Below are 20,225 nucleotides of genomic sequence, written 5' to 3' on the forward strand. Positions count from 1 at the left end.
ATATTCAGCAAACTTTAGCAGTGCATAATGCTAGGGAACAAAAATTCTTTTGCCATCAGTCAGTAGTCACTCTTTCTAACATTTCTACTAAAAATAAAATGTATCTTTTAGTTAAAAGTCAATATATTCTGGTTAGACTAAATGCTTCCACAAGGAATCTTGTTTCAAAAGAAAGACTCATACATTAAAAACCACAATAACAAATTTTACTCAATTTATTCATAGATATAAATCAGAATTCATTTTGGACTCAAAATATACGATATTGCAAGGATATTAATAAGTTTTTCCAGGTACTACAGAATTCTGTATAAATGTATTTGTTCAAGTGCTTCTCTGTCAACATCCTTTTCCACATATACATCATAGTTTAGCTGCACCTCTTCTACCCATTGGCTGAGCTGTATATCCGTCTGAAACAATGAAAACAGATCATTAAATTAACACAATTCTGAGAAACACAACAGGAGTAAGGCCAGCACAACGTTAGGAAAGCAAGGCATAATTAGACAGATTAGTCACTGCAAATTATGCAGCACTGGATAAATTCATTTCTGGAAATGCCATTTAACTTAAATAGGAACGTAATAAAGATAAATTTTAAAAAGTATCTCAGTTGGTAGTCTGTATATTTTGTTAGTAAGTTACAACTGCTTCTCTAACTGCATTTGTGTACAAGCCTCAAGCATCCTGATCTCAGGGCATCGTTTTGACAGAAGCAGTGAGGGAACAGCTAACTGTATTGCAGAAGAATCACACTTACTTTCCTGTTTTATGTTTATGTTTAGGGAATACAGAATAAGACTACAAAGATGTTCTCAGCTGGTATGTGACTGCTCTCTACATTAAGAAAACATCAAGTGACATCACTGCATCTCCTGGGGCCGAGGATCTATTTCATCCATCAGCACATGGCAACAAATGATTTAACTTCTCCAAAGCAGACTGTTGGCTAACAAGCCACTTTATAAGTAACTTTGTTATGTATTATCAGCATTTTGTATTCCAACTAAAGCTAGCCCATATAATTTGTCAGACACATAACAACTGTAAGCTACTAGTGACCTGTTGCAGAATGGATGCAGAACAAAAGCTGGTCTGTCAGAAGTGATTAAATACTCAGAGAACAACAGAACAGCAGCAACGGAGGATATTCAACATCATTTAAAGTTGCACTGTCATACTTTTTGTTTTCAACTGCAATTTAAAGCTATGTTAGTGATCTAATGCACCTGATAGGAGTCACTTGCCTAGCCGGGATACCGTATCTCTCCTCATCTGTACTTTTAATAGCTCATAATGGCATATTGTGAAACACTCTTGATGCTGACAGCAGAAAAGAAGATAGGATACCATTAAGGATGGTCCTTTCTTCAATATGTTCCTTTTTCCCACTTGTTTAGTGAAACAGTTTGTCATATTTTAAGGCAATGCACAAATGTAAAGCCAAATAGAAGTAAAAGTTTGAATTCTTTTCTCTAACTATAAGCTTGTAAATATATGTGTACTTTTGAGGTTCTACACCTATACCAGGATGTAGTCTTAAGGGGAGTGAGTACTGTCACAGTTCTGGCCTGAATCCATGACTAAAATTATTATCACAAAATTTACATAATTATACAGCTTATACAATGTTATTTTTCGTAACTTCACAGCTAAAGTCTTGGTAATAACACACATGATAATGCAATGATTCATGGAGTCTATTGATATAGACTGGGTTTTCCATTTTATGAGTAGGAACAGTTAAAGTACAGAAGATTGTTGGTGGTCAATCTGGAAAAGAATATAGAGTCCTGCACATTTTAGTCTACACTTTGAATTACACACCCTTTCTGATGACAACACTGGCAAGCATCTAACCTCCAGAACAGAACTGCCACTTCCACAGAAAGTGACAAAACGTGTTCGCTAAAACTGGCTGAAAAAACTTACCTGGAGCTTTGAGAGTGATTCTTTAAGGCTTGGAACTGTAACTAACAAGGACCCTCTTTTCTTTACATTACAAGCAATAAACTCCCAAGCTCTGAAACACATTTAAAAGCAGATCATCAGGTTCTAGAGAAAGAAATACATTCTTTCTTTATATTATAACCAATAAATTCCTAAGCTCTGAAACATTTTTGAAAATACGTCATCAATTTTCAGGGATAGAAACACCTCTAAGATACAACAAATCTAACATTAAAAGTTGATGGAGGCAGACTAAGCTTGAAGACTTGTTATATATGCTGATCACTCACTGTTTGCATCTCAGCAAATAACTCTGTACAAACAAAATCAGACTTTATATTAACAACAGAGGGAATACATGGTCTTAAAACGTTGGGGTTTTAAAAAATTTTTTCACTCTTATACATATATCCATGTCATTTTGTACTGTCAATACCTTCATTCTGGACTAAGATTAAACATCAGCATTTGGTCCCTTTAAACTTCTGAAGAAAATCCAGCCCCCAAGCACACAGTTTTATTAAAGCAGCTCTATACATACTTATTTTGCAGTCGTGACAAAAGTCTCTTAAAACATTAGCAATAGAAATATCTAAATATAGCCCCCAGCATTTCCTTTTTTTCTGATTTTGCAAGTTGGTTCATTTCTAACAGCACACCAATTCATATTAAAAAGAATTTAATTTTCACCATTTTTCAAATGTAATTTGTCTTCATGGTACCAATGCAACTTAAGCCACTACAACTGAATTCTTGAAGAATTAAATGAATTCTCAGTCATGTGCCTTGAAACAAATCTCCAGACAATGTGGAACAGCCACTAATTCACCCATCCATTCTGTCTCTGTTTGAGATTATTGTTTGGTTCCAAGAACACACCTTAACTTAAAATGCTAGTGGAAACACAGGCACCCTTTTCTTTTAACTAACCATGCTAAAGGCACAGTAACTTTTGGCAGGTAAAGTTATTTAAGTTTTAAATGGATAATGATTAACAAACACTCATCTGAAAGCATCCAGTACCCTAAAAAGAAGCAGCTTAATCATGCATTTATTTGTACCACATCCTTATGAAAATACATTAGAAATATTAACATCCATGTTTTGCAATGCATTTGTGTTAATGCTGTGACATCCACAAGTCAGAGCAACCTATCTTCTTTCTGAAAATCAAGCTTTATGCTGACAAAGTCACTTCAGACCCTTAACACTGCAAGGATCCAGGGCAAGATTTGGGTAAACAAAAGAACAGTATTCAGTGAGTTTAACAACAAACAACTGCAGTAATATCTTAGCAGTTAAGAAAAACAATTAAGTAAAGGCATTTTAAAACATAATTTATGTAAGTGACTTCAAAAAGCACAACCTTATGGTTTTCAACAAGGTTACACATACAGTGCCAAAGAAATAGATTACTTCTTTGAACACATAGCTTACTTGGCCTGTTCCAGTCTGTCAAGAAAATATTCAAAGACATTATTCATTATAACAACATCAGCCTTCTGAAGAAGTGAAGCCTGAGTACAGATGTCTGCGTGAACCACCTGAAGGAGAAAAAATTCACAGAGCATAAATTAATTTAAAAGACAAATACCTCCTTCAAATAAACACGAAAACCAACAGCATATTACAACATATGCTATGACCTTTTTGAGCCCATTACAAAAAGGTGTATTTCACTGACCTCACTGTAGATGCTTAAAATTAAGTTAAACTAGATAAACACTTTTTTGAGAATATTTCTAGGCCTCTCACAAGCTCAGTGCCTTACTAAGGGATCATAGCTAGAAAAAAACACTACAGACAAATTTGACAATTGAATTCTTATTACCTATATAGGGACTGGGAGTGCTGGAAAGGCAAAATGCTCGCTGGCACTGGAAGACAGCAAGTGCTTTAACTTCCCAAGTAACTACTTCTCCAGTAAGCATAGGAGCTGGTTTGATTTCATTTACCTTCACCTATCAAAAAGGATATTAGTACGTCATGTCATTTTCAAACAGGTGAGATTATAGTGACAAGAGAATGTGAATGCTCATTAACACTCTGACAAGATGTGTCTGATTTCCTCTTCAACATGGAAAAGTGCATCACATTCTAAATCTGAGAAACATAAGCTAGAAAATCTTTTGAGGGGATAATGGAAAGAAAGCCAATGTGAATACTCCTTGAATTCCACAAAAATTTTTGAAAGTGCATCCACATATGTTAAAATCATACAGAAAACACAGAAAACCTGATCAACACTTGGTCTTTTCTGTGTGAACTATAACTGAGTTATGCAGGGAATACATTAACGTTACGGATTCAACATTTCACATTTTGTGGATTCCTTCCAATATTCAAAAGATGTGAAAAAGAATTCTTGATTCTGAATGTTTGTACAGAAAATAAGCATTTATCTGTTGAAAAACATTTTGCCCACTTCACATAACAGTACTTGTTGAGAGGGTAAGATACATATGCATCTTCATAAAGAACATGGAAAGCATGCTGTTCTGATTGACAGAGGAAACAGATACTACCACCCCTGCAACCTGTAGGAGTTCCAGTGGGGAATGAGATGACAAATTGTCACAGCTTATGATCCCCAACTGATGCTATTAGGGTACATTATTGCAACTGAAATTAAAGCCAAATGTTTTAAGATCAGTAACAGCAGAAACAAAGGTCTACTGTTCAGAAAATATTAGGTATCAACGGCTTCATTTCCTTAAATTTAATGCTACCTGTAATGAGTGGAAGGGAAGTAACTGTATTCTTATAGTTTATACAGAATTGGCAGGTTAGTGTTTGAAGGCTGTATTTCACTGAGAAATATGGACACCTGAGTTATCAGTCAAATGACAACTTTCATCTCCAGTGTGTGTATATCTGAACTACTTATCCGTTAGTTCATAATATATGGAATATTTTAAGACAATTAATATTTGTGATAATTTATCTTAAAATAGTATAATATAGATAACACCAGCAAAGGATCTGATCAAAAAGAAGTTCAAACATCCAGGCAGAAGAGAAACAAGACAGACACTCCTGCTGCCATCAGCAGTCCTAAAGAAGGTAGATCCTGGTTGCAAATATACGTCTTCTGCATAAAGCCACTGCTAACTATAAATAAAAATAACAGTACATGGGCTACAGCTTCCTGCAGTAGGGCAGGACAAACAGCAAGGGACAAAACTTGCCTCAGCTAGATCTGCTGGAACTCATGTATCAGCACTTGGATTCCTCCATAATTTATTACTGCATCTATGCTGTAAGTGGGATTCAGGTCAAAATTTCAAGGCAAAGGAGACATTTTAATTTATTCTCTTATTTTCAAGGGGAGAAAGTAACAAAACCGGCACATTTCTGTACAGAATACCTGAGCAGCAGTGCTTAATTCAAACTCAAGTGACTGATGGACTGTTCCCAAAGGAATTTTTGAAAATGACAGCTTGAAGGAGGAAAAGATCACATATATAAGTGGCACAAGACATCACACTACTACTGAATTTTCTACATGTCCTGCTAATGGCAGTCCTAGTATTTTTAGCCTTCATTCAGAAAAATAAGCTACCAGGAAATTTTAAACGTATGTTGGCTGATGCCTTATTTACTTCAAAAATGCTTAGACCTTAAATTAAAATTAGACTGCTTTTACAGAACAGGTGACTGTGCTGATTAAACTGACCTTTGCAGCCCATTCTTGTTAAACTCACCCTTGCTCCTACTGGGGAAAGCAGGACCACAAGAGCATACATGGTTGCATACAAGCCAGGCCCAGACACCACTCCAGCTGAAACAATGGGTTCTAAGTCAGCTGTACCTGATTTCTGTTCAGCTTGGTTATATGTCGGCACAACAGAGAGGACAGCAACTGATTTTAAATCTGTTGAACTATTTTATTTTCCTTCCAGCATCTAAACATTTGCTCAGACATCAAAAGACACCGAGCAACTTTCTATATACTTTAACAAATCAAATGTTGATCAGGATTCCACCCTTCTGTCCTTTGGGAAAATGTTCTAATGAAAATTCAGCAAATCCTGAAACACAGTTGTTATTTAAGAAAGGTCTCTTCAAAATCTGTGCCATACATTATTATCAGCAGCTGGATTCTGACTTTTTTAAGCTAGTATGTATCTCTAGAGAAGTAAAATAAAAATCTAAGAATGAGATATTCAAAGCAGGGTGATAACAGAAGTCATGTGACTAAATTAGCATCTAATGAAATTCAAATACTAAAGTCCTCAGGCTTTGCTTTGAAAACATAATATCTTCTTATCTTTATCCTCTGAAATGAATACATCAGCAGAATTAAAAGGTGTGAAGGAAAAACAAAGTCTTATAATATGGTACATAAAAGGCTGAAAAGCAAATATATGCATCTCCAGTTCCACTGAAGTAACTTGACAAAGTTCTAACTGCGACTTCAGTCTCATCACAAACGAGTACAAAATACATGCAAAAACTGAAGTTACGGATAAACTGCCAGCAGTTGGTACTGAACTGGGCAACCCAATGACACTGCTTAACTGGAGTTATATTTATGTACGTTTATTATTTCTTTACGGTTCAAAATCAGTTACTTTAATTTCCAAGAAATAACTGCACCCAGTGGTTTTTGCAACTCCACTCAAGAGCGTATGCATATAACACAGGATTAAAGTCAGTATTTTATACAGCATATTGTACTTACCAATTTTTGCTGGAAACAAAACAACCGGTATTCCCCAAGAAGGGAAAAAGAACCAAACAAATATTTTTCTCATTAAAATAATAGTACTAGTTATTTCCATAATAGGAGTTGAGAAACAATTCCCATAATGATATCATATTGTTTGAAACTCATTTTGTTTGTGGAAAGTACACATGCACTGACATGCCACGAAAACAAATTCCAATAGCCAAAAGTCCTTTAGGTGTTCTTAGATGCAAATTTACAAATCCTTCCACTAGTGTTAATGAAATGCACAGACATTTCATTTTCTTATTCAAGACAGAAACTCTCATTCACTCAGTTTCAAGGAAGTTAGTGGCAATGCTGTTGTTCACTTCACTGGGAGAAACAGCTAAGATGTATCTGTTTCGCATGAGCCAGGTAAGTCCATTTGGGCAGATACATTACGTTATCATATTTTGGAAAGCTTCCTCTTTCTTTCCACACTGAGATTTTTTTTCCAATACAAACCCTTTGCTTAAGACCAAAGCAAGCAAAGGCAGAAAAAATTTTTCAGAATGCCAGTTTACCAGTTGCTCTTGCAAACAGGATACCTACTATACAGTGGTTAAAAATATACACACTTAGCCATATATTTAGTTACCTTTATTCTGTCAATGAACTGGTATTTTGTAATTGTCATTTCTTGCAACTGGCAAAAGTCTGCATTCATTTCTACTCCATACAGTTGGGATGCTGAGCTATAAAGATAACCCTACATTAGGAAAAGGAAGTTTAGTAACCGTGATGCCTTTAAAACAACTTCAAATATTTGAGTTGAAATGGAAAAAAAAACAACCCAAAAAAACAAGCCAGCAAAAGTAAATATTAAGAAAGTATTTAATAAAAAAAAAGAAGCTAAGATGTGCCTTACAGTGGATGTGATATATTTTTCAAAGCTAGGCCCGTTTTGACAATTTCCACTTATGTCTCACAAATTTTTTAATAAGAGATCCAAAACAACAGGTCAAAATAATAAAAAGCATAGGAAATCTTCAACTTTACTTCAATTGCAAAGTAGATGGAAAAAGGCCTAGGATGGAAAAAAGCAGTAGAAACCAAATTATAAAAATAGCAAGAAGGGGAAAGATTGTACTTTTTTTTTTTTTCTTGTGAGAATGGAAGAAGAAAATAAATACAGCAAGAGAAGAAAAAACAGCTAGGACAGTTAATGTGAGTGAAGACAGAGGACAATCTTACTCATAATATAATGGGCTATTTTGGGACAGTCTTTGTCAGCACCTCTAAATAGTGTATTACTGCCATTTTCAGGTGCTTTACAGAGATGCATATGAAAAAAAATGAGAAATTATAAATGATAAGCCTAAAATACTTCAGTGGTTCTATTTCGGACTGAGATTTTAGAAATTTGTAAGAGATGTAAAAAATAAAACACACACAAAAAAACCTAGAACAAAAACACTTGAGCCTGTAGTGCCCTAATGGAGATACTGCTTTAACTTCTATTTGCCACTGTCTCCATAGAACACTTTGCAAACAATGGGGAACACCAGCAAACAGTCTGAAGATACAGAAAGTTCAAGATGACTATATACTGCAATCTAATTATTAATGTTTTCTGAACTCATTCAACTCAGTGACAGCAACCTGTGAAGGCAAAGTTATCATTTCTAAACATGATAAAAAGTAGAACTCTTCTTGCAAAACATTCTTCCTGCTTTTTCTTGAGACTATCTTCTACTATAACAATACAACCATTTAAGTACTTCAAAAGAAATTCAGCAGCTAGCAAAAGTGTTATCACTAAAGGACCCAATGCTGCAAATATTTACAAAAGGGAGTAACTTTTCTCATTTGAGTAATCCCAAAATTAGATTATTCAGATGAGTAAAATTACATGCTCAAGCGTTTCCAAGATTGAGCCCTAAACAGCCATTGACTTTTGTAAGAAAGTTGTAATGTGTGTTTTGCGTTGCTGTTGGCCATATGTTGCACCAGCCATGCCAAAAGCAATCAAAATTGCACTCAAGTTTCTCGATGAAGTATTTTATGTGCATTTTAAAACACAGAGCAGGACAATATGTTTTTGAAGACAAATTCATATCAAAGCCTTCCTTTGTATAATTCAACAGTTTGTCAGATTCATAAAGGAATTTAACATATCTGATCTATATATAGACATGGTCAAGACATATGGGACAAACTCACTTATGGAGGAGGAGAAGAGCAGGAATTAGCAAAAGAGCAGTATGTGTGACAGCAATATGTTGCTGTGTTGGACAACAGACTTTTCTGCTCCAAAAGCAAGATCACTGGTATTCTTTTTTGCAAGGAAAGAGGAAAAACTAAGATCACTATGAAGCAGCACCATACTCTATTCAGCCAGATCATAGATGCTGTTCAGAATGACCTGTCCAAGATTGAGTAATGAGAATAGGAAGTCAGAGAAGAAGGAATATGTTTGTTACAGTAATAAAATATAAAATCCTGTGCTGGAAGTTACCGCAAATAGCACTGCACCAAGCCTGGAGCCAACGTCAACCACTACCTTTCCTGTCAGGTCAGGCAGTACATGTTGATAAAGAAACTTCAGTTCCATGAGGGAAAAGGAATGCGAAATAAACTCTGGGAAATAAGAACAGAACAAAGGTGTTGGGTGGGCAGTACTAACTACTGTGTTAGTAACCAATAAAATACAAATCTGAGGAGTTACCATCACTGAAAACCCATTTGCTTTCCTTCCTCAACTAGTGCAGGGGACCCAGGAGAACCAGGGATTACAGATCTGATCCAGCCTGTCAGCAGACTGCCCTGAGTCCAGGGATTTATTCCTTTACATGGAGAATTTTTAAATCCTTCATTAAACTGAATTACCTTTTCCTGCACATTGACACGTATTAAACAAAACAAATTACAATAACTTGGAATCACTGATGTAGAAAAGGAAACATGGTACCTAAAACTCAACACAATTCATACAAATCTTTTTAGGAGCAGACATATTAATAGCTTAAAATTCAGCTCTAAGGCTGTAAGGAACAGAATGTTCTCCATATAAGCTATTCCTTCTTCAATGCCTGATCTGTACCACGCAACACAAGCTTTAAGACAGATGGTGCTCTCCACTGTTTTTCAGTGTGCAAGAGAAGACTGAGGCTACTGCATGGGCTGCTACAGTATTATTTGTATATATACCTTTTCAGTGGTACATAGCCTGATCCAGTTTTTGTGGGCAACTAGGGTCACTGATTCACAGCAAATTGCATGGACTTACACATACAGGAGACTTCTTCTACTGGTTATGGGAAATAATACTGGCCTGTGTACTGCACCAGTCTTCCATCAGATGGATGTTGTGCTGCCCAGCTGAGTCATTGCACAAACCAGTATGTATAGCTGAACAGAATTCACTTCTCATGTTTCCAGAAGAGCACTTACCCAAAGATGCAGTCTTGTATGAGCCACACTCTGTGCAGTAGTTCCTACTCATTCTCCCCTCCTCACACATTGTATCAACAAAGTCATCATCATAAAGGAACGCATCAACATGAACCATGGGCAGTGGATGTTGATGTATCTGAGAAAAGGAAGAAAACGTAAGAAAGGCGTAACCATATTTCTTAACTTCACTGGTCTACCTTTACCAAAATCCCTGAGGCCAAGTGTTTCCTTATTCAGAAGTAACAAATCAAAATTAAACCACAGAAATCTCGCATGAAAACTAGATCATCAAATTTCACTGAAATAACCAGTAGGTGGAAGCTGACAAAGAAATGAAAGCTGCAGGTTTTGACAGCTGAGTAGGAGAGCTGCTGTTAACTTTGTCTTCTTAGAAATGGTTGGCAATAGAGGAGGTACAAATTAACAGAAGCTTCTTCTCTTTCACAAGAGGAGAATATATACTAAGAAAGGGCAATTTTGCTTCTCATCTCAGCCATCCAGGTAGTCTCATCTTGATGCCTTATGCCTGAATCTAGACACACCCAATTTACACAAGTGTAACTTCCAGTCAGAAGAATAGCAGTTGGGGTGCTTGCTTTCTCATCATTTCTAGGGGTATAATTTTTATCCTCCTGTTCCTTTCCTCCCTTTCGTAGAGTGGCCAATCCTTTTTTTTTTTTTTTTTTTTTTTCCCATTTAAAAGCCACACAACATTTTCAGGAAATGCATTCACTTTCCAGCTATTCTAACAACACAAGTAGAAGAGATGTTCTCCCTTCCCACAGGGCTCACAGCCTACCTCTTTCTGAACCATCACAACTTGAAAAGAACTGGAAACCGCTTCTGGGCTGCCCACATTATGGCAAAGGCAGAACACTGGCCCTGTATTTCTATTGTCTTTCAGGGGGCTGTTAGAATCTATTATGGAGCTAGTATTAAAGAATCACTATGACAGGTAGCATACCACAAAGAATAAAAGCTGTGCCAAATAATTTATGATGAAAGTTTTAAGAAGTATGAAGCAAATTCCTTGAGGTCACACAGTTACACAAAAACAGACCTGAGAACCAAACTGCAATTACCCATATCTCAATCCAATGCTCATTCTCTGCTATGAGCAGCTAGTAAAACTGCATAGCCCCAAATAAATGCATGGTTCAGCAAAAGGAGACCATAATGATTAGCTTACTTTCTGGATAGCTAGATGTTCCGAATTAAATATTGCCTCAATGGGTAAATGATTCCGCAAATCTTCAGCGATATTTTTGAGTACAACATCATTGTTCGTCATCACAAACTCATCAAAGTCACCTATAAATCAAAACAAACAGAAAACTCTGAACAATCATATGTAGATCATGTGGACTAAGTGATGACCAATACAATATAGTTGCAAGACATAAACAATACCAGATGGATAAGGTTTTTATTTGAAATGCATTTTTCAGCCTTTGTTAGTTTTCCCAGCCAATGACAGATTTAGGTTGTAATAATACTGAAAATAAACGTATCACTTTTTTGAAATCTCAAATTATTTTCATATTTATACACTTATAACTCACATATGATGGTCTGGACTGCCACTAAAGTGATACTGGTTCAGCTTAAGATATAAAAACATCAAAGATGTTTTTGAACTATTGGAGAAATTACAAAACTCACAGTTGCCTGAACACACATAGTTTTGGTTTTTGATTTGTTTTTGTTTTTTTTTTATAAAAGTTTCTCTTTATACATTCCAATCTTTCTAATAAAGTTAGTTACAAAAAAACCAACCAGGGATAATGCATAGTTCAACAGTTCAACTTAGACTTTATGTGACTAAAACTATCAAAATATTTCAAATGTGAAAGAAAATAGGAGTAGATATAAACCAGTAAATTTTTGCAAAGCCACACTGTAAATTCTTGCTATTTTTCCAAGATATTCCTGCATTCTTTCAACACTTTTTTTTTTTTTTTTTTTTTTTTCAGTTAGGCAGTTAGAAAAAGGACCTGGAAGGAACCTTCAAAAGTTACCAACTCTTCAACCCTTCTTCTTCCAAGGCAGAGTCAATTCTGAGTACCAATACTTCTCCCAAACTATTGTCTAAGTAAATAAATATTTTTTGGATGCTGGAGAATCTACAATCTCCCTTATCAATCTACAATCTTCCTTATCAACCCATTCCAGTGCTCGACTACACTTATTACCATTAGAATTAAGTACTTTTCTTAGTAATTAATCTAAATTTCTCTGCCACAACTGAAACTGTAAATGAAAACGTTTCATTTACAACGGAAATAGAGAAATCTATTTTTTTTCTTGTATATTTCTTTGAAGACTCATCACATCCCCCCAGCCTTCGCTTTTCCAGAAGAAACAAGATCTACTTCTTCAGTCCTTTCTTTCATTCTTCCTTGAGTCTGATCATTCTCATCAATCCCCTTTGGAACCTCTGGATTCTTTCATCCTTTATGACCTGCAGCATTCAGAACTAAACCCCTTTATCTAGCTAAATGTTTATTTGCGTCAACCAGACTTTTCACACCTTGCAGACAACATCCTGCTTACATACCTTAGTCTCGTGTCAGCCCCCTATCTGACATTTAGCTTGAGATCTGCTGTACACCTGTGTTGTTCCTTTTCTGTTATGTTTTCCTCAAAAGAAGGACTATGTGAAATTCCTTTTGCCTGGATAGGCTCAGAAGACACTGAACCGGTTCTAAACAAAAGCACGCATCAGGTCAATACTACATATGTGTAAAAGAAACAAAAACCACAAAACAAAAACCAACCACAAACGTAACCCTAAAAAACAGTCACTCCATCTTGATTTCTTAACACATTTGTCCTGATCCCCCTTCCTTCCGGTTTGCCTCTTGCTCTATTTGGAATGCCACTAAGGGTACAGACTGTGATTTTCACATGTACATGTTTCACTCACCAAAACATCTGGCAGCTTTTTAAAGTGTTAATAAAAAAGTTAATGTTTGTTAGCAGTACTGTCTCAGGTGGAACATTTGTATGAGCAAGGTTGACAGCAAGCAGGTTCAAAATAAATCTATGAAACATATCATAGTTTTGTGCTAGCACAAGCAATCTCTCTTCTGAAGCACAAGCAATGCCAGAAACAGTGAGAAAATTTAAGGTTAATATAGGTAGGATCTGGAGACCAGCTACACTTTTAAGTATTAAATGCTACTGAAATGCTTTTTGCTTAAGCCCTGTAGTCTGAAGAACACTATTAAAGAAACCATCACTCATCAATGCAAAGCACTCTCTTCTTTGAAGGTACAACTGTAAATGGTTCTTCCAGTACTGACACCAAGAGATAATCCTAAATTCCCCACAGTATTAAAATCTATTTAGTTTGCTATTCACAAGTGTACAGCAGTAACATACCAAAGCCCTGATGGGCATGGTACACCTTAGAAGACAATCTGCCATTTGAAGCAGTTTGTAGATTTGTCCTCCAAAACCTCGGCTCCCCAGAAGATGCAAACTTTGCTAAGAGGAACTGGGCGGGACAGAGGAGGCAGCTGCAGATGAAGCAGCACGAACAACACAACAGGTGCAAAGCAGCAGTTCTTGCCTGTCAGCGTTTTAACATGAAACCTCTAATAAGCACCCATCTCAGTGAGTCCCAGAGTTTGCTCAGCATTTCCAGATTCTTTAGGATCATTCCAGAAGCAGTGACTTTTCTGATCAGCTTACAGAAGGCTTCTACGGATGCACAGAAGTAAACCCAGAAATTTGGGAAAGTGGACAAACTAATTGTTGCTTAAATCCGATAATGTTAAGGTAGGAGAAATCTTAATAAATAATGTAGGAATGGGTCCATGGGCACTAGGACAGACCTTTAGAAAGCTGAGTCTGCAGAGGTGGAAAACATTTGAAGAAGCAAGAAGAAAAGTAGTGACATGGACAGAAAGAGAGCAGAAAGCTGATATTAGCAGCTGTACAGACTGGTGTCTGGGGGCAATAAGCCCCTACATCTGGCAGATGCTTTACAACAATACTATTACTATGCAAGAGACCTCATCCAGCTGTTAAGAGTATCAAATTCATATATAGAGAGTTTAATGAAATGCAGGAAGAGTTTGTAGACCACCGTGCCAGCCATATCACATGGCAAGAGCACAACTTAGCTCCATTCTTTGCAGAACTGATGAGCTAAGGCCTGCTCCCTCACACCCTGAGGGACCTCTCCTGGCCAAGGGCGGCAGGAATGGTCCTACAGGCTGCATGGCATGTCCTGTCTCTGCTGCAGTAAGATGGCACTGTCAGTGGAAGATGGGCAGCATGCTCCCCTTCCTCAAATCCTGACTGTCCTTCCTGCTGGGACTACCATCTGTACAACACTTGTCACAACAATGAACTTCTATACGGGGCCCTCTGAGCTCCTCGTAGGAAACATGACAATGTACAACAGTTCTTGTGGATGATCTGTATGAACCTACCAAAAATCTTAAAACATCTGAGCAGCTCAAATGAAGAAAGTGAAATGTTAATACAGAAAACTAAATGGCCATTGGAAACCATTGACGTTAATACCGAAACATAAATGGCCATTGGAAGTACTTCTTACCGACTGTCAGTATTGCAGAGAAGAGAAGGAAGTTAGAATACATTCCTCCAAGGACAACAAAACAGCAGGAGCTGCACAAGGCATGCTCTGCACTTGCATGCTTACCCCATGACTAAATGCAGGCTCCGAGTCACACCATTCTTGTCAAAGCAAGAACAGCAGCAGCTCCCACAATGCCTCAATTACTTTGGCAGTATGTAAACATTCAGATTGCCATCAAGTAGAGAATGCAGGTGCCAAATATGAAAATATGTATTTCTGCCTCAGTCTGGTACAGTTTTATCAACTCCACCCTGGTGTTTAACAAATCGTTCACTCTTGAGAAATTCCATATCAACTTACGAGGATCTTCAAAGAAGAAACTAAAATAGAAAACTATTTTTGCTATCATTTTAGTGCCTGTTGAATATATGAAATGCAGTCTGCAAACCCGGTTTTCATAGAGCAGACAGCTAACCAGGAAAGAAGCACACAGTTCATGAAGTGCTGCAAGATGAATCACAATCATTTGTTTATGGAGGAAGTCTGAATGCAAGAGTGTTTGTATTTTACTTCAAAAACCGGTTTCACTGGATCTACTCAACACATACTTCTAACATTTAATCAACACATTGCAAAAACTCTAATTAACACCCTGGTGCTGCTCAATCTTTCTAAAGAAAATACAAGACATGCTAAGAAAACACCACAAAACCTCACGCAGTATAGAAAGGATTGCTACACTAGCATCTTCAGAGCCAGGTCTTGTGTACTGATACCAGAAGATGACTTCATGTGGAAATACGAGGATTTAGCAAAAGCAACTGTAACAGCCAGCACCTTATGGTTTTCTAGATATATATTCAGCCTCAGACATGTAAAAAGCGAATACTACCACCCATGTTATTTGATACAAAGCTAATTCAGTTGTGCAGTGTGCTTTTATGATACTGGACAAACAGGTCAAAGAGGAAGTCCCACATCTCTAGGACATTACTAGCCCCTTTCTGGCTAACAATGTCAGAACCAACCTCAGACCTCAATAAGTGAGATTGCTTCCTCAGGAACTCCAAATGCTTTTTGTATCCTTAAATATAGCTAACTATTGGTAAAGAATATCCAGCTTTTATATCCAGCTTTTTTTTCCAGCAGAAATATAAATGGAGCTTATTTTATTAGTTCTTCTCGTTCATAAACTCTAAGAAACTTGAAAGTTAATTTTTAAACTAGTCATTTCACTTACCCATTTTCCAATCACAGGCTTTCCCCACCTTCATTAAGTTTCAGTGACTAGCAACTTAGAAGTACTTGGTATTCCTAAGATCTCTCTCCCACAGCAGTATCATTTGTCTCAACCAAGAGTAACAAAGAAAATTAATGCCAGTTCCTAAAATTGGTGATTCATCACACAAGAGGTTTACCAAACAAGAGAGTAGTAAGATTTTTGGTATGGTATCATTGTAAGAAATACATTCCTGCTAACGTGGCTCTGCAATGCTACCTGATCTCTTTTGCAAGGATATTCTACTCAGATAAATCATTTCTACCTATTTGGACACAAAACCTTGTACTAAATTGCTTTTTCACGTGCACAGAAAACTACACTTACACTTGGTTACATCACAGAAACCCATGCTTTTTTCTTTTCAAAAACTCATTCCACTTGCACTGACAACAGTATCGAAAGGAAACATTAGACAACATTCCCTATGAGAGAGGTTTTTTCCTTATTTTATTCTATGTCTGTTTTGTAGAAATCAGCATCTGCTAACTTTACCTAGGAATGCCTAGGAACACAGTAACGCCTCGGCCATGAATTACATAATATAAAAGCTGGACAAACGTGGTCCGTTTCTGAGAGTATGATGAAAAATTTTGTTATCTGTATGCAGATCACTATAATAAAGAAAGATATCTACCATGGTTGGTTAAGTTAATTTTGTCAGGTACCCTTCCTTCATCACCTTCTAAAAGGCTGAGCTTACAGCACTGATGGACCTCAACTTCCAAGTTACAAAACTAAATTCTATGTCACTCGCTTACAAAGCTGGTTTACCCCCAGTACAAGTGAATCCAAAAGAAAAATATCATCATACTTAATTATACGTCACTTATCCCTAACTTAGAGGATCTGTGATGGTTTATTATTCAGTTATTGTTTCAAATAATACAGCACTGTATGAACAACTGGCAATTCAGCCTTCTAAATCACTTTGAAATCCTCAGCTTCAAATAGAAAAGCTGATAACAGAATGTATAAAATGGAAAATGCTTGTAAGATTGCTTTACTTCACTGTTACATAACTGAAAAGAAAAAGCTAGTATTAGTCTGTTATGGCCCTGCTGAAATTTTTTTTTTTCCATTTATCTTAGATCCCATGATAGTACACTGAAAACCACAAAGAGTCTTTTTTATCACCTTATCTGTGCTTCACTGACATCTATCAAGAGACAGGCATTGGTAACTTGCAACAAAGCTTCAAGTGCAGCAAAGATTTGCCACAGACAGTTGCCACTAAGTAAAGTGATTAGGTGACTTCAATCTTGAAATTAGCATTCCTGGGCTACTTACTTTGATTCTTGCATCTCTGTTGAGATACAGAAGCCTGATCAATCTCTGCTTTCATTGCTTATCTTCTCCAGCACCCACTCATACCAAATGCAACCCTTCCTGCTATTGAAAATTTTTATGAGTTTGAGCAGCAGCAGAACAATTGGAAATACGTGCATGCACACATTTATATAGAAGCTATACATCAAATGCTGGGACCAACTGAGTGGGATCTTCAGGGGGGCTTCCCCAAGTGGTTTGAATTAACTCTTGGGCTTCACCCAAGCTTTCTTAGCCAGAACTTCTGGAACGTGCTTATTGCAGAAGGATATTAAAGCATTAATCATCTTATGATTTAAAAAAAAAAAAAATCAGTTAAGACACCAAAGGTTCCTGTTCTACTTTCCAACTGCTATTGTTTCATTTTCTCTGTGATCTAAGACTAACTCAAAGGAAAAGTTGGAAGGCAAGTCACCATGAAATGACGTACGTCCCACTGCAGTGTGTGGGAAGGGCTGCCCAACTGCGAAACAGCAAAGCTGTGTTGCTAAGCAGCTGCCTTAAAACTGTAACGTCTTCTTCCATCATACGTAAAGATTTGGAACTTCTAAAATTTGCAAGACTAAAAAAAGCATGACTGGTTATTTCGTTCTCCACTGGGACAAAGAAAAGGAATAGCATCTTACACATACTCTCATACCCACAATTACTAAGAAAGATTAATCAGAAATCATTAAACTGCGAACTTAAGCACTGTTCTCTTATCTCCATCTACATAAGGGTCTTTATATTATTTGTTTCACTAAAACATAATTTGGCTCTTTCCTGGAAATTTATTTATATATTTTTAATATTAATCCACATGGAAATCAGAAAATATCAATTAAGTTAAATAAATAAACATGGCTAAAAGGCAACCACTTACATATAGCCTTTTGTGAGGCTACATGCACGTTCTGTTGGGAGAGAAGAAGAAAGCCTGACCGCAGCTAGCACTGGAACTGTGCCCCGTCTTCCGCAGCTGGAAGTAAAACTGTAAGCACAACACCTTGACAGGAACGGGAATAAGCTGGCAGCAGGAGGCGGGGGGAAAACAGACCAAAACAACTTATCAGTCAGGATACCATCTGTGTTTCCTTTTATCCTAGCCTTCCTAACTTTTACTGTTTTTTTACTGTTAATGCTATCCCTACATCCCCACTTTTTTTTTTTTTCTTTACAGGTTTGTTTCTTTCCTTCACCCATATTACTGTGTGGTACAGAAATACAGTACCTTTTCATCTTCTCTCACAGTACTGTTTTCTCTTGGCATACAGGAACTCCAAATTCCTGAGTTGCGTTCAGCGTGCAACAGCAGAAACCTTAGTCCCCATCTCCTCACAATCCTCTGACCAACCAGCACTAATTGTCACTGCTCTCCCTGCATGTTACCCTGGACAAATGAGGACAGTGATCACTCAAACACAACAATTAGGCTGCTGGGAGGGGAGCGGGGGACGAGACCACAGTGAAGGTAACTGTCAGCATGCAGACACAGCTGCTCAGAGAAACAGGCAGCATATAGAGAGGAATCATCAAAGTGTTTTGTTGGGAACATCACCCCAAACATTTGTGATTTTGGCAAAACTACAGAAAGAGAACAGAAATTGGATAAATGCCTCTGTTTACTTACTGCTCAGTGACAAAGGAACATAAACCAGTAACAGAAAGAGAGCTCTTTGCTGGAGTCTGAGCTCACTCAGAAAGAAAAAAGGAAAGAGATGAACCAGAAGGACAGAGCTATACATGAAAAGTGAAGAGTGGAAAAATGTGAATAGGTTAATGGCCTAACAAATCACTGAAACCATCTGGACAATAATTGTCTTAACAATGACAAATTCCTACAGGTTTGCACAAAGCATTCTAATCCCCTCTCCTCTACTACAGAGGCACGTGTACATGCATGTACATTTTAGGAGGCAGTCTATAAAACCTCAACATTGCATCCAGAAAAATGAGCAAATGATAGTAATTTAGCCAAAACAACATGACCAGTAGATGCAGAGACCGGCAGCTTCTGCAGGCAGTGGCAAGGGACCACATTTCACAGGCTCTAAATTTCTCCACAAATCTGTCAATCTGGGAAATCGAATTAGCCTGAATCCCACCAGTTGCTACTGACTCGCTGTGCCCCGATGTTACCTATACACGCAGAGACACGTAGACACGTATTTGTGTATGCGTATGTGTGAATAAACACGCACAGAAGAACGTCTGGTTACAGTTAACTCTAATCAGACCCATCAAACGCCGGCCTTCATCAAACCCCGGGGACTCCCCGTCTGTGCTCTCAGCGTGACTCGCGCGTGCCCTGAAGCACCCGGCAAAAACTTTCCTATCGGACGACGGCCCGGGCTGGGAGGGGGACGGGGTCTCACGCGGTACGCGCTGCGCTTCCCGACGCAGCAGCGCCTCCCGCCCCTCTCCACGCCGGAGGCCGGGGCAACGAGCAGCACGCGGTGCCGGCAGCGGCAGGTTTCCGTGCCAGGCTTCGGCTGTCCGTCCCAGCACCGCTGGGTTCGCGCCCGGTCTCTGGCTCTTCCCACGCGTTTATAAAACCTCTCCAGGCGCAACCCGAGGCGCTGGGACGTCACACCCGGACAAGACCGACCCCAGCGCAGCGGAGCGCGGGCGTTCGGCGGCCCCCATCCCAACGGGCCCCGCCGAGCCCCCCGCGCGCAGGCTGGGGAGGGCCCCTCGTGCCGGCGCTCGTCTCCCCTCGGCCTCCCGCCGCCCGGCCGCTTACTGCTGTGACGCATCCAGTGCAGCAGGCGGGGCAGGTCGGCGGCGCACGTGCCCCGCACGGCGGCCAACACCGCGCGCCGCGCCGCCTCCAACTCCATCGCCGCGCGCCCGGCCGCCGCCGCCGCGAGGGGGCGCCCCGCCTCGCGCCCGGCCGCTCTGCGACCGTTGCCGCGCACGCTCAGAAAGCGACCCCGAGAAGCCCTCTCTCTGCGCACGCTCGAGCCGGAGATTCCTCTTCTCTGCGCACGCTCGAGGGCCGTTCCGCTTCGGCCCCGCCCGCC

General features: G+C 38.6%; 1 protein-coding gene across 7 annotated transcripts; it reads right to left on the reverse strand.

Annotated features, from left to right (window-relative positions):
* Nucleotides 1–201: 201 nt before the first annotated feature.
* On the reverse strand, nt 202–20,143 carry LOC116229359 (uncharacterized). 7 transcript variants are annotated; one of them, XM_090141320.1, is made up of 9 exons: nt 19,404–19,924; nt 12,618–12,764; nt 11,250–11,371; nt 10,058–10,196; nt 9,123–9,244; nt 7,263–7,373; nt 3,391–3,497; nt 1,936–2,026; nt 202–413 (listed from the first exon to the last, which is right to left on the reverse strand). In XM_090141320.1, exons 3-9 carry the CDS (start codon nt 11,349–11,351, stop codon nt 297–299), a joined length of 789 nt encoding a protein of 262 aa, XP_089997446.1. In that variant the 5' UTR covers nt 11,352–11,371; nt 12,618–12,764; nt 19,404–19,924; the 3' UTR covers nt 202–296. The 7 variants fall into 7 exon arrangements, 6 of the variants coding, with proteins under 6 accessions (XP_089997446.1, XP_089997445.1, XP_031449670.1 ...); XM_090141319.1 differs by lacking the exon at nt 19,404–19,924 and adding an exon at nt 14,603–17,283 and having other exon boundaries at nt 12,618–14,562; XM_031593810.2 differs by lacking the exons at nt 12,618–12,764; nt 19,404–19,924 and adding an exon at nt 19,946–20,105 and having other exon boundaries at nt 9,168–9,244.
* Between the last annotated feature and the right edge of the window lie 82 nt (nt 20,144–20,225).

The sequence above is a fragment of the Phasianus colchicus genome, chromosome 5, assembly GCF_987193195.1.
Source record: "Phasianus colchicus chromosome 5, bPhaCol1.hap1.1, whole genome shotgun sequence".
NCBI classification, from domain to species: domain Eukaryota; kingdom Metazoa; phylum Chordata; class Aves; order Galliformes; family Phasianidae; genus Phasianus; species Phasianus colchicus.